Raw genomic sequence first — 19,367 nt, 5'->3', positions numbered from 1 at the left:
GAGCCCCTGTGAGCAGTGAGAGGGGCAGAGGGAGAGTGCGAGCCCGACGCAGGGCTTGACCCAGGACCCTGATATATGACCTGAACTGAAATCAAGAGTCGGACACGTAACCAAGCCACCCAAGCACCCTTGGAAAATTATTTTATGCTGAGATTTTTCTTGAAACTTAAGTCAACTTAACAGCATTTTAAGTCTCTATCATTAGGATAAGCTAAGAAAACTAGAATGTAGTTGTTTCTTTAGAAAACAGGTGGTTGTAGCAAAGAATTCTGGTTTTCCTCAATGTACCTCTATGAAGGCCTTTCTAAAAAGTGTATAGTACTTAGGCATTCAGTTCTTAGAATTACAAACTAGTCATTTTGTTTCGTGTTTCAATTACACTTTTTCTGAGAAACTACTCATCATACACATAAGATCAAACAGTAATGAACATGCAATCAATCCATTTCTATGATTAAGTACTAATTACTGGCTAGGCATTCTCTGATCTGAGGAGACTGACCCTTTTAAATTTTTGGTCAGTGTTCTGAAAGAACACGAAACCTGACATATAGTAAGATATTCTTGATTTTAATTTGTTAATTTACTATAAACATGTAGGTTGAATATGGTGTTTTGAATTCTATGAACCATATACTTAAAATCACTTTTTAAAAAAAGATTTTGAGATAGCAACCGGGAGAGAGTTGGGGTGCAGAGGTCGAGGGAGAAGGAAGCTCTCCACTGAGCAGGGAGCCTGATGCAGGAATCGACCCCAAGATTCTGGGATCATGACCTGAGCCAAAGGCAGATGCTTGACTGAGCCACCCAGGCGTCCCCAAATCACCTACTTTCAAAAAACGGTAACCATCAATCTACTCTGCACCCATCTACCCCCACAAGTTGATACTACTTATTTCCATAAGTTCAGAGTTGCAGTATATTCCTAGAATGTAAGATTCATATAGCCCTTTCCCCCAAACAGAATAAAAACATTACAATTTGGGGGAGAAAATACTACTGATGGCGTGTAATATTTTTTATTTCAATCTTTCACATGATTCCTTTAAGTAAAAAAATGGTATGTCATTATTATATCAACTTGAGAGAAGTTGAATCAACCTTATGTCTAACACTTCTATCAGTCTATTTCCAAAAAAGCTTGACTCAATTATCTTTAATTTGCTTAATTTTATAAACATCTTTAAAATTTATTTTGTTAATCACCATACATTAGTTTTTTTTTAAAGATTTATTTATTTGAGAGAGAATGAGAGATAGAGAGCACAAGAGGGAAGAGGGTCAGAGGGAGAAGCAGACTCCCTGCTGAGCAGGGAGCCCGATGTGGGACTCGATCCCAGGACTCCAGGATCATGACCTGAGCCGAAGGCAGTCGCTTAACCAACTGAGCCACCCAGGCGCCCACCATACATTAGTTTTTGATGTAGTGTTCCATGATTCACTGTCTGCATATAACACCCAGTGCTCCATGCAGTGTGTGCCCTCTTTAATACCCATCACCAGGCTAACCCATCCCCCCACCCCCTCCCCTCTAGAACCCTCAGTTTGTTTCTCAGAGTCCATAGTCTCTCATAGTTCATCTCCCCCTCCGATTTACCCCCTTCATTTTAACCTTCCTATCTTTTTTTTTTTTTTTAACATATAATGTATTATTTGTTTCAGAGGTACAGGTCTGTGATTCAACAGTCTTACACAATTCACAGCACTCACCATAGCACATACCCTCCCCAATGTCTATCACCTGGGTGATATAAACATCTTTTTAAAGGCATACAAGACATAAATTTTCCAGAAGGCCTAAATTGACCCTTATAAACCAATGCCAGAGTTCATGATACGATCCTAAATACCCTATTCATCAAGGGAGGGATTTAGATGCTAAGGTGCATAATCATCATTTAATACTTGAGAATGTTTCTAGTCAAAGAGAGGTTAAGTTCTGACTCCAAAACCCAGGTCTCACTGAACCACTGGTCCTTAAACTCTTGCAAGTCATGAACTTATCTGAAAATCTACCGGGTCTAGACCTAAAGTTTTGGTTCCATGATGCCAAGTTAACATTTCTACACCAGACCATACTAAGTACCATGTATTTTTTTTTCCAAGTAAACTCTACCCTCTACCCTCAATGTGGGACTCAAACTCACCATCCCAAGACCAAGAGTCATTCTCTACCAACTGAGCCACTCAAGTGCCCCTAAGTAGCATATGTTTATCTACATACAAATACTCCAGATATTCTACCACCTGTCTGGAAAACAAATTTTAATGTTTAATTCTAATAAATTACAATTTCAATATAGTTTAGAGGAATTGTAGAAGTATTCTAAATACTTCTTCAGATTTTTACTAATTTTGCCTCTTGCAGTGGGATGAGAATAAAGGTAGACATTCTTATTTGTAATGTAACAGCTGTATCTCAAGTAAACACTACAAATAATATATAAAGTCCTGAAATTAGTTTTCTTTTTTTTTTAAGATTTACTTATTTGAGACAGAGAGAGTGTGAGCACAAGTGGGGAGGAGGATCAGAGGGAGAGGGAGAAACAGACTCCCTACTGAGCACAGAGCCTGACTCAGGACTCGATCCCAGAACCCTGAGATCCTGCCTTGAGCCGTAATCAGACACATAACTGAACCACCAGGTGCCCTGAAATTAGTTTTCATTTAAAAATAAGTTTTAGCCCAGTGCAAGATGAAATCCTAGGCTTCAAATAAAAAATTTGGTATATTCCACTGTTTACAACTCCAAGTATCAGCTGCTATACAGAAATTACTTTTTTTAAGATATTTGAGAGCAAGAAGAGAACACAAGCGAGGGGATGGGGTGGTAGGGGGAGAGGCAGAGGGAGAAAAGGACTCCTCCCTGAGCAGGGAGCCCGACATGGGGCTCGATCCCAGGACCCTGGGATCATGACCTGAGCTGAAGGCAGAGGCTTAACTGACTGAGCCACCCAGGCGCCCCCAGAAATTGTGTATTATTCATGGGGAGAAAGAAAACAAATAGTTGTACTGGCCATTTTTATTTTCTTTGACATTAACTTATCCTCTGATCCTGAACAAATGTGGACAGGTAGTTCTCCTACACTAAACTTGAGAAGCACCTGAGTAAATATATTGTCTTTAAAGGAAATGATCACAGATGTGTAAAACATTTGCTTTATTTATTAACAATCTTATCCTAAGTATCCTCTCCTAAATGGTCCAAGAAACAATTCTATAACAAAAGTGAATCCTAGAAGAGATATACCCAGAAGACAATTTCTCAAGGAACCAGCACAATTGTCAGTTTCCACTTAGTCACAGAACCCATTTACACTGAAAGCTTATAGTCATTTATTTTCCTAATTCTATTTTCTCCTTTCCCTCTAAACATTATCTTAGTTTAGCATATATCTGTCAAAGATTTCTCTTCCAAAAAGTGTTAACAGTCAGGGAGGGGCAGTCTGGAGCCCAGCCACTGTCCACTCCGAAGTCTAATAGTGTGTGACCTAGTGGTTATCACTGAACCTCTCTGCATCTCACTTTCCTTATCTGCAGTGGTGTTTATCTCACACAGCTTTTGTGATGATGAGTGAATAATGTAAATCTTATAGAGCAGTGCCAAGTAAATGCTCACAAAAGTCTGAACTATTATTATTCCAGTTTTTCCATCAAATCAAATAGTATCCTCCTAAGCAGCCTAAAGATTACAATGGAAAACCAAATCAGAGGTAAATCAAAGGATAAGCATCTTCAGAAATACCACTGTATTGACTTTTTACTAAGATATAATCAAATGCAAAGTATAGACACAATAATCAATTCCTACTTAGTATTTCAAATTACTGCATGTATGTGTGGATAAACCCAAACATTTAGAAAATATGAAACATCACTATTAATATTTGTTCTTTCTTTGGACTATCTTTTAGATTTTCAACAGTGCCACATAATTTTATGACTAAATTTTATTACAGCTGAACACTTCAAAGATTTTGCTATTATGATTAAAGAAAGAAAATGTATTCAGAAAGTACTATACAGTTTATGTGAATTTATGGTACTTGTCCAAATATTACCAGCATATAAATTATTTTGTAAAGTTATTTCTTACATAGGGTCGAAAATGCAAAGTGGAATTTGTATTAAAAGAAAAAATAGAAGCAACACTGGCTCCTATATGCCAAAAATATAAGACAGATTTTTTTTCTTAAGCACTCTAGTTACAAATATTAACTATATGGGCTGAGAACTTTTAATTTTCAATATACGTCAACAAAGTACACAAGTAGAACTCTATAAATATATCCCCTATAATAATCATATGCAAAACCATTTTATCACAAATACTACCAAAACCCTCTGAAAAACGTAAACTACAAACACATTTTTAAAGAAATTGTTTTAACTACTACAAAAGCAATATCAATAAAGTTATTTGGTTTATAAAAATGAAGGGCAGTGTAAAGTAAATCTGAATACCACAAAGCTTATTGAGGATGCAGTCTTGAATTCCTTAATACAAGATACTAAACACCTTAAAAAATAATAGGACTTATTCTGTACAATTTAAAGTCTTGAGCTGAACTCCAAAAAGAAAAAATTAAGTAGTAGATGAAAAGTAGGTATGTAGAAATAATGTTATAAAATATGGTTTTTATACAAAATGTACCACTCTTCAAATGTATAAGGCTTAATATGAGTATTTTTGGATTATGAGTGTGCACATGATTTTTAGAGTAGTCTCCATTCAAAACTCAGTATTTTTAAAACGTTTTGATACTTCTGAAGTAAATGAACATGGTACAGGATGCAACTTAATGTCAACTTATTTATACTGTTCTACACAGTAAAAAAACAAGCTTTTTGAGCTCAGGAGAGAATGTATCTTTTGAATGCTTGATCTCTATATAAATCCTACTTTTAGGAATGTCAGAATTTTGTAATATGAACTAATATCCACTAGGAACTGGCCCAAGTTTAAACAGAAGATACAAGAGAGACGTATGTCGTCAAGCAGTTTAAGTCTGCCCTATGTAATTATACAGTCATACTTTTTACATGAAAGTAAAAGTGCTTTAAAGTAAAAAATATTTTTGTAAATGGTATCATTAATATTACTAATACTTCATATCCAAGTAGAATTTTCTACATTAGTTCCATTTTACCCATTTCCTTTGAGAAGTATCCTTCTGCCACAATGTAAACAAAAAACGGTCCATAAAATGGTGACAGATCAGACACATCATAATTTGTGGTATGGGCCCTTTAAATTGAGACTAAGTCTTATTTAACCCAGAACTAGAGAGATTTTATTTGTTGCACATGCCCAAAGTAACTCACATTTTCTATAAGCCTTGAAGAATTTTTATTTAACATAATGAGAGGTTTAATAACACATTCAAGACTATGTAGCGCTCTTCTGTGGCTGTTCACCAGCTGTTTTTATGACGGTAACTCCGAGATCTGGAATGTGATCGAAAATGAGTGTGTTTTGCTGTTTGTGCTTTAGCTTCAGAATTGGTATACCCCTTGGGAGATTTACAAGGGGATCTTGCTATGGAGTCAGAATGTCTTCCATGTGATCTTGATTTTGTTCCTGAGCTAGTCTGCTTTTGAGGTGAACTTGATTGTGATTTTCCTATTGACTTGGACCTTTTTGGTAAGGACTTGGACCTTGACCGTCCTCTAGAACCAGAATTCCTTCTTGGAGTTCTTGACTGCCTTGCTGAGGTAGACCGCCGTGGTAGTGATTTGGAGCGAGATTTAGATTGGCTGTAAGAAAATCGCCTGTGTCGAGACCTGCAAACATTCCTTATGTTAAGAGTATATATTTTACACAAAAACATTTAATGAAAGGTTAGGAAACAGCAATTTCAGGAATTTATACACTATATATATTATGTTTTTCCTGGATAAACCAAAAGAAACAATTTTAATTTTATTTTGCATACTTTTAGTTCAAACATAAGTAACAAGTTTGTAATATTTGTTATACTAGAATCTATGACCAAAAGATTTCTGCTTTGCTAGATTTATCTTATGATATGGGTCAGTTCTGAAAAATGCCCTGCATGTTTAATCTGGGTTATACAACTCCCAAGAGGTATGAAAATTTGAAGGAAAAAAAAGATAAAAAAGAGAAAGTAATTATTTAAAGTTTGTCAAATAATGCTTATAAAAACAAACACAAAACCTAGATGCAGGACTTTTGAATCTTGCCATGATAGAACAATGTGTATTAGACTAATCTTCCCACAGAAAACATACACACACACACACACACACACACACACACACACACACACACACGAGCTAAATAACATTATAAAACAACTATTTAAAGGCACTGGAGAATAACCAACCCTAGTAGAACTTGAGGGGTTACAAGCCATGGCTCTTTTCACTAAGACCATTTTCCAAATGCTGGCAGGGGGAAACTGAACCCAACCAGAAAATGGCCACTTGATTAAGCTGAAGAGGCAAGTTAGGATTCAGATTTACCAAAATGGTTGGGACTAAAGAGGCAAAATCTCAGGAGAGAATGGCAGACAAAAAAAAAAAAACTCCTAAAATTTGCCTATAAATTCTCTTCAAGTCATTGGCCATCTTTTAAAGCTGTGCACGTACAGGATGAGACTCCAAGAAGTCAGCAAATACAGCAGTTGGAGTATTCAAGAATTAAGCTGAAATTCTATCAGACACACAGTGCTGGGGAGAGAGGCTGGAGTTCAAGCCCCTAAAAGGTCAAGGAACCTTGAGTAACAACCCATGCTTTCAATTAAGAACCCATAAGGGCCATATCCTACAGGTAAGGACCACCCCCTAAGAGTAAATGTAAAGCTAAAATAAATCAACCTTAACAATGCCTCAAACCAAGCCTTGACAAATCAAGGTGATTTGCCAATACTCCACCTGCTAGAAGAAAACAATTTTCTTTGGAGGTTATCATCCAAAGTGTTGTAAGTTTTCATCAACAATGTCCAACATTCAATAAAGAAATTATGAGGTATGTGAAAAATAGATAAAAATTACTAAAAGCTAAGGAAATAAAAGAAAAAAAAATCGACCCAAAGTAATATGGGTATTGGCATTATTCAGACAGGAATTTTAAAAAATTACTATGACTTGTATGTTCAAGTAGGAAGAAAAGACAGGCAAAACAGATTTAAAGATAGAAAAGTTCAAGAGAATATTGCAATCTATAGACAGAAGCAAATGGACATTTTACAACTGAAAATATATTTCTGAAATTTAGGTCATTAGATCAATTTAACAGCAGTCTAGATACAGCAGAAGAAAAAGTGAACTGAACTGTAAAACAGATTATTAGAAAAACATCTCTACTGAAACACAAGGAAAGAAAAGGAATTTTAAGAAATCCATAACAGAGCATAAGAGATATGCAGTACACAGTCACACAGTCAGAAAGAAAAACTGAATGAGGCAGAAGCAATATTTAAAGAGATAATGACCTAGAATTTCCCCAAATTAATGAAAGGTATCAACTTGCAATTTCAAGCAGTTCAGTAAACCCTGGAGAATAAGACACGTTACCTTTATTTATCTATTTATTTATTTTACAGCTGTGTTAAAACAAGGCCTCGAAAAATTGGTTTAAGACCCAGAGTTGTTCGTCTCCATGGAAATCTTTCAGTAAAAGGTGAAAGATTTATATGATTTGAAGAGAAACCAGAGTATAAGACACATACCTTCTAAGAAGCAACATTAAGACTGACAGCTGACTATAATTCTCAATAAACAATAGAATAATATTATTTTTAAAAGTGGGGAAAAAGTGGTGCCTGGCTGGCTCAGTCAGTAGAGCATACAACTCTTGATCTCAGCGTCATGAGTTCAAGCCCCATATTGGGTGTAGAGATTGTTTACATACATACCTACGTAAATACAAGAAAAGTCCCTGCCAACACAGAATTCTATCCCCAGCAAAAAAATCCTTCAGAAGTGAATATAAAATGAAGATTTTTCAGATAAACAAAAGCTGAAAGAATTCATTGCCAGCAGACCTGTACTGTAAGAAATACTAAAAATTTTTTAGGCTAAAAGAATCTCAGAAGTGTGGAATTATAGGAAGAAATAAAGAACACTGGACAGCATAAATATATTCTGGAATAAGAGCACAGGCTTTTAGAAATTATTAAATTTCAGGGCACCTGGGTGGCTCAGTCGTTTAAGCATCTGACTCTTGATTTCAGCTCAGGTCAGGATCTCAGGGTGGTAAGACTGAGCCCCACATCGGGCTCCATAATGAATGTGGAGCCCGCTTAAGATTCTCTCCCTCTGCTCCTCCCCACCTTCTCTCTCCCTCTCTTAAAGAAAAAAAGAAAGAAATTATTAAATTTCATTCCTGTTGTAGAAGGCCAAATGGGAAAATTATCCTTCAGAAAAAAATCTAACATAGAAAAAGAAAAGAGGGCGGAGATGCTGTATTTGGGCTAAAGGCAGCTGAGGAGCAATTTTTCAGGAATATATATATACATTCATTGAAGTATGAATTCAACAAAAATTTATGGAATAACTAACATAAGCTAGGACTATTGCTAAGTGCTGGGGATATAAGCATGAATAAGACAAAAGTCCTTGCTCCTCAAAGAGCTCATCATAATCCAGTGGATAGCAACACTAGTTTGTTTTTTAATCCATATCCACTAAAAACAAAATAAGAGACCTCTTTTTAGTCTAAGGTAATACCGCATATACTGTATTTACTTATCGTTTTGTTAGGCTTATACAAATTCTGCTTCATTTACATATATACACATACACATATGCAGACACAAAATCTGATCCTTATGAATATAACGAGAGCTAGGTAAGATCTGTATTCTTTTTTTTTTTTTTGAAGATTTTATTTATTTATTTATTTTAAAGATTTTATTTATTTGAGAGAGAGAATGAGATATATATATAGAGAGAGAGCATGAGGGTCAGAGGGAGAAGCAGACTCCCTGCTGAGCAGGGAGCCCGATGCGGGACTTGATCCCAGGACTCCAGGATCATGACCTGAGCCGAAGGCAGTCGCTTAACCAACTGAGCCACCCAGGCGCCCCAAGATCTGTATTCTTTATAATACAATTTTACAAATGAAAAAACTGAGGTCAGGGAGGTTAAGCAATGATCTTATAATGAGCAGAAAGCAAAACAGTATTACTGTCTTACAAGATGTGGTTCATTATATTCCTGATACTCCAATGGTTATGTGGGACAATTGACAGACATTTTTTGTTTTTCCCCAGCTAAGTGTATTTTTAAGATTTTATTTATTTATTTGACAGAGAGAGACACAGCGAGAGAGAGAACACAAGCAGGGGGAGTGGGAGAGGGAGAAGCAGGCTTCCCAATGTGCAGGGAGCCCGATGCAGGGCTCAACCCTGGGACCATGACCCGAGCCGAAGGCAGATGCTTAACCATCCAGGCGCCCCTCCCCAGCTAAGCATATTACTCACAGAAAGAGAATATTAGTGTGAATGCTGTTTTTTTTTTTTTTTTTTTTTAAGTAAACTCTACACCTAACATGGGGCTCGAATTCATGACCCCAAGATCAAGAATGGCATGTTCCACCAACTGAGCCAGCCAGGAGCCCCAGTGCTGATCTTTAAGAACATAATTTACTTTTTTTCTTTTTTTAAAAAAGATTTTACTTATTAGAGAGAGAGTGAAAGAGAGAGAGCAGGAGGAGGAGGAGAAGGAGAAGCAGCAGCAGGCTTCCTGCAGAGCAGGGAGCCCAATGTGGGGCTCAATCCCAGGACCCTGGGACCATGAAGTGAGCTCAAGGCAGAGATACTTAACCGACTGAGCCACCCAGGCGCTGCAAGGACAGAATTTACCTTTAAATTCTACATGTCTATGAAAAAATTATAGCATTAAAACTCAAGATAAATACAATTACTTAAGAATTTAGGTATGCTAATACAATTTCAGTTATTATTTAAATAGCTTCACCAAGTAATTCCCATTGTGATTTACTATTATTGTAACAGAAACTCCTGGCTAACAAAATAGATAAACTGCAAATATCTTTTTCCGAAAAACTTTTTATTTTCATGTCTTCTTATAATACCATACTTAGAATTTATCTTTGAAAATAACTTACCTTTTATAAATATATTGATTTACATTAATTTTAGGTTCAACCTCCTTTCACAAGTGATTCTATTTCTTATGAGTTTTTAATCATCAGAACTTAAGATTCTTTTTTTTTTAAAGATTTTATTTATTTATTTATTTATTTATTGACAGAGAGAGAGACACAGTGAGAGAGGGAACACAAGCAAGGGGAGTGGGAGAGGGAGAAGCAGGCTCCCCGCGGAGCAGGGAGCCCGATGTGGAGCTCGATCCCAGGACCCTGAGATCATGACCTGAGCCGAAGGCAGACGCTTAATGACTGAGCCACCCAGGTGCCCCAGAACTTAAGATTCTTAATTACTGAGTTCAGTTAGGAAAATTTTATTTATTTAAAATTCCTTGGGGTGCCTGGGTGGCTTAGTCCGTTAAACGTCTGCCTTCGGCTCAGGTCGTGATCCCAGGGTCCTGGGATCCAGCCCCGCATCGGGCTCCCTGCTAAGTGGGGAGTCTGCTTCTCCCTCTCTCTGCCGCTCTACCTGCTTGGGCGCTTGCTCTCTGTCAAATAAATACGTAAAATCTTTAAAAATAAAATAAAATTCCTCATTTTATTTGTCAAGTACACATTTTAAAATTTGTTTTTTTCTTCAGCCCATATTATTTTTCTATTAAAAAGGTTTAAAGTTAAAATCTGCCATGAAATAAAAACACTGGAAGGTATCCAATAAACCCAAGTTAAGTAACAATACATTTCAAATAAAGAAGAGCATATCTTTTTTTTTTTTTAAGGGGGGGCAGGGAAGAAGGGGAAGTGGGAGAGAGAGAATCTTAAGCACACTCCACACTCAGCATGGAGCTGGATGCATGGAGGCGGATGCAGGGCTCGATCTCACAAACCTGAGATCATGACCTGAGCCAAAATCAAGAGTCAGATGCTTAACTGACTGAGCCACCCAGGCACCCTAAGAGCATACTTTTCTAACAAAAGTTGATCTTTATGTATATTGAATTAGATTATTCTTGTGGCCTGTTTCTGAACACTCTTTAAAATGTCTTCCAGAAAAAGTAGAAAATTAAGTTTTCAATCCTCTTGTATTTTGTACTTACTCTTTAAGGCTATCAGACCGTCTCCTATTTCTTCCCCATGAAGAACTTCTACTTCGAGTTCTCCTTTGGCTGGGGCTTCTTGATCTCCTATGATCACTTGGAGAACAAGGGTGACGTTCTTTTGATTTCATTTGGCCTGGTGCTAGAATATGAAATAATTTATTACCTGAAAACCTCAGTAACAGGTACTTTAGTAGTAGTATTTTCTGAAAGAATTTGAAATAAGAAAAATCTGTCATAGCTAAAACTCATTCTGCTGAATAAATAAGATCTAATGTTTAGTCGCACTTACTTTTTCGGTCACCTTGTGCAAACTGTATTTCAATTTGACGGCCACATACCCATTTTCTATTGAGGTTATAAAGAGCATCTTCAGCATCACGAACATCTTCAAATATGACTAGCTGTTAAGGATACTTTGAACGTCAGATATCAAGTAAAAATGTTATTTTTAAAGAATTATTTACACGTGACATGAAATTAATAGGAAAAACAACTCCAAGTATTAAACTTACATCTCCTATATACATATATATATAATCAGAAAGAATTTCACTTTTATTATGACAACAAATGCCCCCTTATGATTGAGAAGAATCTATCTAAAAGTAAGAACAGAAACAAACGTGTAACTATACTTTTAATATACACATTAGAGTAGCTGCAATATGCATATATAATGTGAAACAGGTTATGAGGAAAAAGTAAGTCCAACCCTGGCTAGTATTAATAATTAAACTGTACAGGACTCACTCCCTTCTTTCAGGTTTTTCATGGAAAAAAATCAGCATGCAAAAGCCTTTATTCTGAAATTACAATTACTCTTTCACTAAAAAGTGTTTTAATTATGACATTTAGGAGAAATTACTTATTACAAACAAAACTGCACAAACACATGTCACCTAAAACATTATACCTTTAAAAATGATCATATTTACTTCTGAACCTACTACTTTAAAATACTTTTATGTTCTTACTGCTTGGGATATAATTATAAAAAAAACACAAAAGCAATTTGTGAACATCTGGAATTACATATACTGGTTTGTAATATCCCACTAAACTTCCTTATCTACATAAATTATATACTAAACCTAACTAAAATGGAAATAAACTATATAAAATGACTAAATAGCTATCTTTCAGGAGGTTGTTCACTGGTTAAATTTTTTTTAAATAGAAAACAGAAAAAGCTCAAGAAATGCAATACAAAATGAGACTTTGGCAATTACCTCAATGTCACTTGATCTTGAACCTTGACCTTTACTCTTTAAGGCTTGCAAGATGGACTTTATAAGAGACGAAGAACCAACAAAATCAGACTTGGCTTTGACTCTGGAACTCTGAATAAATGTAGGAAAGCCGAAGTCTCAACCTGGTGTTGGCTTTGTCTTTTGCTTGATAAAGACTTCCCCTCTTCCAGGTCTTTATATCTGTGTCCACCCTCCCTCTTTACTCCTTGATGCTTGAACTTTAGGTGCCTTTTTTCTCGCCTGCTCGGTTTATGCTTGGATTCTAGCTAACAGGTTGGTTCAAACTGGGGGGCGCTTGCCAGCTACTGTGGACTGCTTTAGATTTTCTGAGATAAAGAAATAAACACAATTAGGCAATATTAATCTCATATAACATATGCTCCTAAATACACATGCGTATCTGCACACGTATACAGTACATTCACATGCACACAGTAAAACAAAGGATATTGAACATAAGCAAATCCTCTTGGGCGGCGGGTGTAGAAGTCAAGTGGAATGTAAACGTCTACTATAGGGCCATATCGACCAAACTCACGGCGCAAGTCCTCAGGCCTGAAGTGTTTTAGAAATAAGGCAAAGAAATATGAATATCTGGATTAAAATATTTTGCCTATGGAAATCCAGTTGAAACCTTCAAAAGAAAGTATATTATCTAGACTAGTATTATCTAAAATTGTCGTAAGAATCACCCAGGGATTAGAAAGGAAGAAAAAAGAAAAATCCTCAGGCCTCACTTTTGGCGGTTCTGACTCAAAAGATCTGGATTAGGGGCTGGAAATCTGTATTTTTATAAGCACTCCAGGTGGCTGTTATGCTTAATCAGATTGGGGAAACAATGACCCAGGAAAGTTATTATCCATCTTTGGAAGTTATTTCTATTACACCATATTTCAATTGTCAATAATAAAGAGTTCTATTAACCCTATTTCATTAAGAACACATTCATTTACCTCACTGTAATTTCATGTTTATGTTCATTTTGTTTTCAGATCGCAAGAATTAGATTCTAAAGAAGTCCTAAAATTATTTCTCAGGCTTTAAAGAAAAATGGATGTTTTACTTTTAAACATAAAGCAAAATAACTACTGTATTCTTAAATTTGACAAATATTTTTAAACCTCCTATATATCATAGGTAGTAAAGAGGGGGTACGAAAGGAATATTTAGCATATTTGTCTTCATGGAGCAACAATCTAACTCAAGAGACAAAATACTTAGCTTTTATAGCTGACAATTACAGTGCATTTATAATCGAGCCACTGCTCACCTTAAGACCACTTAATTCTCACAACAACCCTATGGTTGTTTACAGATGAGGGCACAGACAGATGAATTCACCTAAGGTCACCAAGCCAGCAAATGACAGAACTAGAATCAAACTCCCACAACCTGACACTAGTCTATGTTGTTTTTTTTTTTTAAGATTTTATTTATTTATTTGACAGAGAGAGAGATAGCGAGAGCAGGAACACAAGCAGGGGGAGTGGGAGAGGGAGAAGCAGGCTTCCCACCGAGCAGGGAGCCCGATGCGGGGCTTGATCCCAGGACGCTGGGATCATGACCCGAGCCGAAGGTCGGGTCTATGTTCTTAACCACTATGCCCTACTGCCTCATGGAGATCTTAGAGGTTCAACACCAAGTTATGAGCACAAAACATGGCTCAGAAGAAGTAAGAGTACTTCAAAACATATTGTGCAGAAAGAAGACTCAAAGATGACTGCAAAGCTGCTAGCTTGGGCAAATGGAAGAAACATGGTATCAGTGACAAAAATTAGACAGCTGGAAAAGAAAAGTTGAAGAGGGAGGCGAGAGAAAAGCCGCATTTGAGGTGATGGTAGAACATCCATAAGAGTTCTATAGACAGGGGCACCTGGCTGGCTCAGCAGGCAGAGCATATGACTCTTGATCTCTAGGTTCCAAGTTCAAACCCTACGTTGGGTATAGAGATTACTTAAAAAATAAAATCTTAAAAAAAAAAAAAGAGTCCTGTAAACAACTAAAACTTATGATTATACAAATTAATTTTATTTTCTTCTCCAGACTAGAAGTCAGTGATTAAAGCTAGAGATGTGAGGGACACCTGGGTGGCTCAGTCGGTTAAGCGTCTGCCTTCGGGTCAGGTCATGATCCCAGGGTCCTGGGATTGAGTCCTGCATCGGGCTCCTTGCTCAGCTGGGAGCCTGCTTCTCCCTCTGCCTGCCACTCCCCCTGCTTGTGCTCTCTCTGAAAATAATCTTAAAAAAAAATTAAGCTACAGATATGAATTCAACTATGATTAAATGTCCACTATATACAAGGCAGTGCAATTGACATAACAATTTATATTTTTATTATTTTTATTTCTTACTATAAAATATTTAATTGTCCGCATTCCCTGAAACTATTATCTTTAGAGGGTAGTGACAATGTCTTTTTCTTTCATTTATTCATTCAACAAATACTTACTGAGCACCTACTATGGGCAAACTCTAGGGATGTGATGGAGAACAAGGAAAACAATTCCTGCTACCACGGAACATGGACAAGAGAGTAATGATTCTCAACCATTCCTGAATACTGGAATCATTTGTGAAGGAAATGTTATAGAAAAGGTATTCCAGCCTGATGCATTAACCCTGGACCCAATTAGTGCCTCCCATGGTGGGCCCCCGTTAGGTTTAATTTTTTTAAGGGTTTCACAGGCAATTCTGAGAATCAGTGTTGAGGATCACTTTTAAAATGGCTGTCTTCACCAGTGTACCTAGCGTAGTTGTTTGGCACAAAGTAGGCACTCAAAATAGAGTACCATTTGATATTACTGTTACCCATTTAATAGTCAAGGAGACTGAGAATAAGAGAAATTACCTTGCCCAGAGGTACACAGAGCCAGCAGCAAAGCTAGAATTTAAGTGAATATTTTCTGAGACAATCCCATCAACAAATATGAGTGGCTGATAAGGAAAGGATCCTAGATAGTACAAAAGGAGGCTGGAGCAATGTGTGTCATGGAGGACTGGAATCCCAGAAGCCAAGGATGACAGGAGTCTGAAGGAACCAAACTTCTCAAAAGAGCTGGTTCCCTTTCACTGTCACCACTCCTACACCTGTTAGCTATTGTTTTGTTCTCATTTTTGTATTTTTGGTGTCATCCATTTTGACATTCAGAAAATAGAGCATAAAACAAACACCTATGTATCCACCAACGGCATTTATTGTATCTCAACACTTGTCATCATTTTCAGTAATTGTTTTTTTAAAAATGAGACGTTTACATTTATATTCTTCTACCTTAGAAACAATCATCGGTGTTCATCATTCCTCTGCGTAACTTTGTATTTTTGTTTAACATTTTATTTTTTAAGTAATCTCTATACACAACATGGAGCTTGAACTCACAACCCTAAGATCAAGAGTCACAGGCTCTACTGACCTAGCCAGGCATCCCTCCATAATTCTACTTTTATGCAAATGACTATATCCATACTTAAATGTTTATATATCAAATTTCATATAAATAGTATCAGACAATTTGTATAATTTTGCTCCTTGCCTTCTCCTCCCTTGTGATTTCTCTATGTAGTTCTAGTTCACTCAGTTTAACCGTATTGGTATTATTATTTTTTTTTTTTAAAGATTTTATTTATTCATCTGAGAGAGAGAGAGAATGAGAGAGAGCACGAGAGGGAAGAAGGTCAGAGGGAGAAGCAGACTCCCTGCTGAGCAGGGAGCCCGATGCGGGACTCGATCCCGGGACTCCAGGATCATGACCTGAGCCGAAGGCAGTCGCTTAACCAACTGAGCCACCCAGGCGCCCCTGTATTGGTATTATTAATAAACCACAATTTACTCATCCATCTTTCTGTGGATAAACATTTAAGATGCTGCCTTTTTTTTTTTAACTGCAAATTGTGCTGCAGCATACATTATAATACATGTGCTTTGGGGAGCTCTGTGAGATGCCTGGCATGTATCACAATGCAATTGGTGAATTGGAGAGTATGCTTATCTTCAGCTTCACTACACATTCTCCAAAGTGACCAAATCAACTTATACTCAACACTTGCATAAGAATTCCTACCGCTCCACTTCATTAACATTTTTAATTCTTATCCTGATGGATGAAAAGTGAATGGGTATCTTATTGTTGTTTAATTTTAATTTACCTAACAACCAATTAGATACAACATCTTTTCATGTGTATGGGCCAATACTTTCCTGTTAATACCTACCAGCAGTTATTTCTGAGTTAAATAGGATGTGTATATATGTAATTTTTATGAAACTGCCAAACAGTTCTGAAAAGTGGTTGTACCATTTTATACTCCCACCAACAATGTATGAGTTTCAGTTGTGCCAATCTTTGTAAGCACTTGGTGCTTATCAAAAAACTTGTCATTTTTTTAATTTTAGCCATTCAAGCGGGTATTAAGTAGAATCTCACGATGGTTTTAATTTGCACTTCCCAAATGACAAATGATGTTGAACACTTTTTCATGTGCTACTTTTCCTTGTGAAGTGTCTGCTGGAGGTTTTTGCCCATTTTTTTCAAAGATTTTATTTATTTCAGAGAGAGAGGGAGAGCACAAGCAGGGGGGAGCAGCAGAGAGAGAGGGAGAAGCAAGCAGTCTCCCCACCGAGCAGGGAGCCCGATGCGGGGCTCGATCCCAGGACCCTGGGATCGGGACCTGAACCGAAGGCAGATGCTTAACCAACTGAGCCCCTCAGGCGCCCCAATGTATATGTTTTGTAAATATCTTCTCTCATCTGTAGCTTGCCTATTGTACTTTCTTAATGGTATTTTTTTAGTGAACAGAAATTTTAATTTTAGAGAAATCTAATTTATCCGTATTCTTTTTTCTTTTATGGTCATTGCTTTCTTTGTCCGTAAGAAATCTTTGCCTATCCCCAGGTCATGAAGATATACTATGTTTTCTTCTAAAAGCTTAATATTGTTATCTTTTCCATTTCAAATGATGATCCAGCTCAAATTATCATGTGAGGTGGAGGCCGTGGTTCATTTTTTCCCCAGTATGAATAATCCAGTTGTTGCAGCAGCATTTGTTGAAAAGATTTTTCCTTCCTCCCCTGGACTGCTTTGGTACCTTTGTCAAAAATCATTTGACTCTGTAAGTGTGGATTATTTATGGATTCTATTCTGTTTTATTGATTTGTCTATACTTAGGCCGATATCACACTGTCTTCATTACTATATATTTTTAGTAAGTCTTATGTCAGGTAGTGTAAGTCTTCCACCTTCAGTGATCTTTTTCTAGATCATTTTGAGTATTCTAGATCCTTTGTATATCAATATATTTTAGGATTAACTTGTCCTTTTCGGCGATGGCCCTTGGTCCCGGCTGCGGCAGGGGTCGCAGGTTGTCTGGGGCAGGTTCTCTTTGGTGCACCCCCGTGGAGGAGGCGGCGCTCACGGCTGCAGCCCTGGGTGCTCTCACCTCCTTCTGTACGGCGACGAAGGCGCTGGCCGTGCGAGCTCAAGAGGCGGCGGCCCGTGCAGCCTGTGTGGGCGTGTAAGCAGAGGTGACCAGCGCCAGATAGTGGAGGGGAAGCCGCATGGCCGGCCTCCAACTGGGGCCGGAGCTACTCTGCCAGGGTTTAAAACTTTAAATGAGAATAAAGAGTATTTACAAGGAAATGAAAGTGAATAAGTCATCTCTAACTGCTTCCAGACTTTTTTCATAAGAGAGACCATATTAAACTTACATATTTGAAGAATGCATAATCCTGCCTCCAGCACCAGTGGTTTCTCTGTTTTGTGATCAATGTGACTCACAAGAACTTCTTTAGTAATAAATGAAATGATCCAGGGGCATGGAAAATATGACTTTTACATTGGTCTGGGATTGGCTATGAGCTCCAGCATTTTCATTGGCGGGAGTTTCATTCTGAAAAAAAAAAAAAGGTCTTCTGCGACTTGCCAGGAAAGGCTCCATGAGAGCAGGTCAAGGTGGCCATGTACATCTTAAAGAATGGTTGTGGTGGGCTGGATTGCTATCAATGGGAGCAGGTGAGGTAGCCAACTTTGCTGCATATGCCTTTGCACCAGCCACCCTAGTGACTCCGTTAGGTGCTCTCAGCGTACTAGTAAGTGCCATTCTTTCTTCATACTTCCTAAATGAAAGACTTAATCTTCATGGGAAAATTGGATGTTTGCTAAGTATTCTAGGATCTACAGTTATGGTCATTCATGCTCCCAAAGAAGAGGAAATTGAGACTTTAAATGAAATGTCCCACAAGCTGGGAGATCCAGGTTTTGTGGTCTTTGCAACACTTGTGGTCACTGTGTCATTGATACTAATCTTCGTGGTGGGACCTCACCACGGACAGACAAACATTCTTGTGTACATAACAATCTGCTCTGTAATTGGAGCATTTTCCGTCTCCTGTGTTAAGGGCCTGGGCATTGCTATCAAAAAGCTGTTTGCTGGAAAGCCTGTGCTGCGACATCCCCTGGCCTGGATTCTGCCGCTGAGCCTTATAGTCTGTGTGAGCACACAGATTAATTACCTGAACAGGGCCCTGGATATATTCAATACTTCCATTGTGACTCCAATATATTATGTATTCTTTACAACATCAGTTTTAACTTGTTCAGCTATTCTTTTTAAGGAGTGGCAAGATATGCCTGTTGATGATGTCATTGGTACTTTGAGTGGCTTCTTTACAATCATTGTGGCAATATTCTTGTTGCATGCCTTTAAAGACGTCAGCTTTAGTCTAGCAAGTCTCCTCCTGTGTCTTTTCGAAAAGATGAAAAAGCAATGAACGGCAATCTCTCTAACATGTATGAAGTTCTTAATAATAATGAAGAAAACTTAACCTGTGGAATTGAACAACACAGTGGTGAAAATATCTCCCGAAGAAATGGAAATCTCACAGCTTTTTAAGAAAAATGTAATTAAAAGGTTAATCTATAAAAAAAAAAAGAATTAACTTGTCAAA

At 37.3% G+C, this 19,367-nt stretch overlaps 2 protein-coding genes, 1 non-coding gene and 1 pseudogene across 5 annotated transcripts in view; 2 read left to right on the top strand and 2 right to left on the bottom strand.

Annotated features, from left to right (window-relative positions):
* Positions 1-11,459, top strand: part of PNRC1 (proline rich nuclear receptor coactivator 1) — a 24,892-nt gene extending 13,433 nt beyond the window's left edge. Inside the window, exons 4-5 of one of the 2 annotated variants that reach the window (XR_015768333.1) lie at positions 6,581-6,793; positions 7,569-9,504. The gene's annotated coding sequence lies outside the window, so the exon portion shown is untranslated. Of the gene's footprint in view, positions 1-6,580; positions 6,794-7,568; positions 9,505-11,180 lie in introns of those variants that run through there. The other variant, XR_015768332.1, reaches the window with a different exon arrangement.
* Positions 5,376-13,394, bottom strand: SRSF12 (serine and arginine rich splicing factor 12). Its single transcript, XM_088023750.1, has 5 exons — positions 13,384-13,394; positions 12,859-12,980; positions 11,465-11,572; positions 11,173-11,314; positions 5,376-5,784 (listed from the first exon to the last, which is right to left on the bottom strand). The coding sequence occupies exons 1-5, from the start codon at positions 13,392-13,394 to the stop codon at positions 5,415-5,417; spliced, it is 753 nt and encodes a 250-aa protein (XP_087879876.1). The 3' UTR covers positions 5,376-5,414.
* LOC114213093 (U5 spliceosomal RNA) lies at positions 7,567-7,683 on the bottom strand. The gene has a single exon (XR_003610125.1). It is a non-coding gene; the product is annotated as a U5 spliceosomal RNA (small nuclear RNA).
* Positions 12,352-19,367, top strand: LOC114212980 (magnesium transporter NIPA2 pseudogene; annotated as a pseudogene). The gene is made up of 2 exons (XR_015768331.1): positions 12,352-15,019; positions 16,041-19,367. The product of XR_015768331.1 is annotated as a magnesium transporter NIPA2 pseudogene (transcript).

Source organism: Eumetopias jubatus, unplaced genomic scaffold (assembly GCF_037043125.1).
Source record: "Eumetopias jubatus isolate StellerSeaLion01/CBP00866 unplaced genomic scaffold, mEumJub1_p1.0 scaffold_6, whole genome shotgun sequence".
Classification (NCBI taxonomy): Eukaryota; Metazoa; Chordata; class Mammalia; order Carnivora; family Otariidae; genus Eumetopias; species Eumetopias jubatus.
The sequence above is the reverse complement of the archived record's forward strand: the minus strand, read 5'-3'. Positions and strand labels throughout refer to the sequence as shown.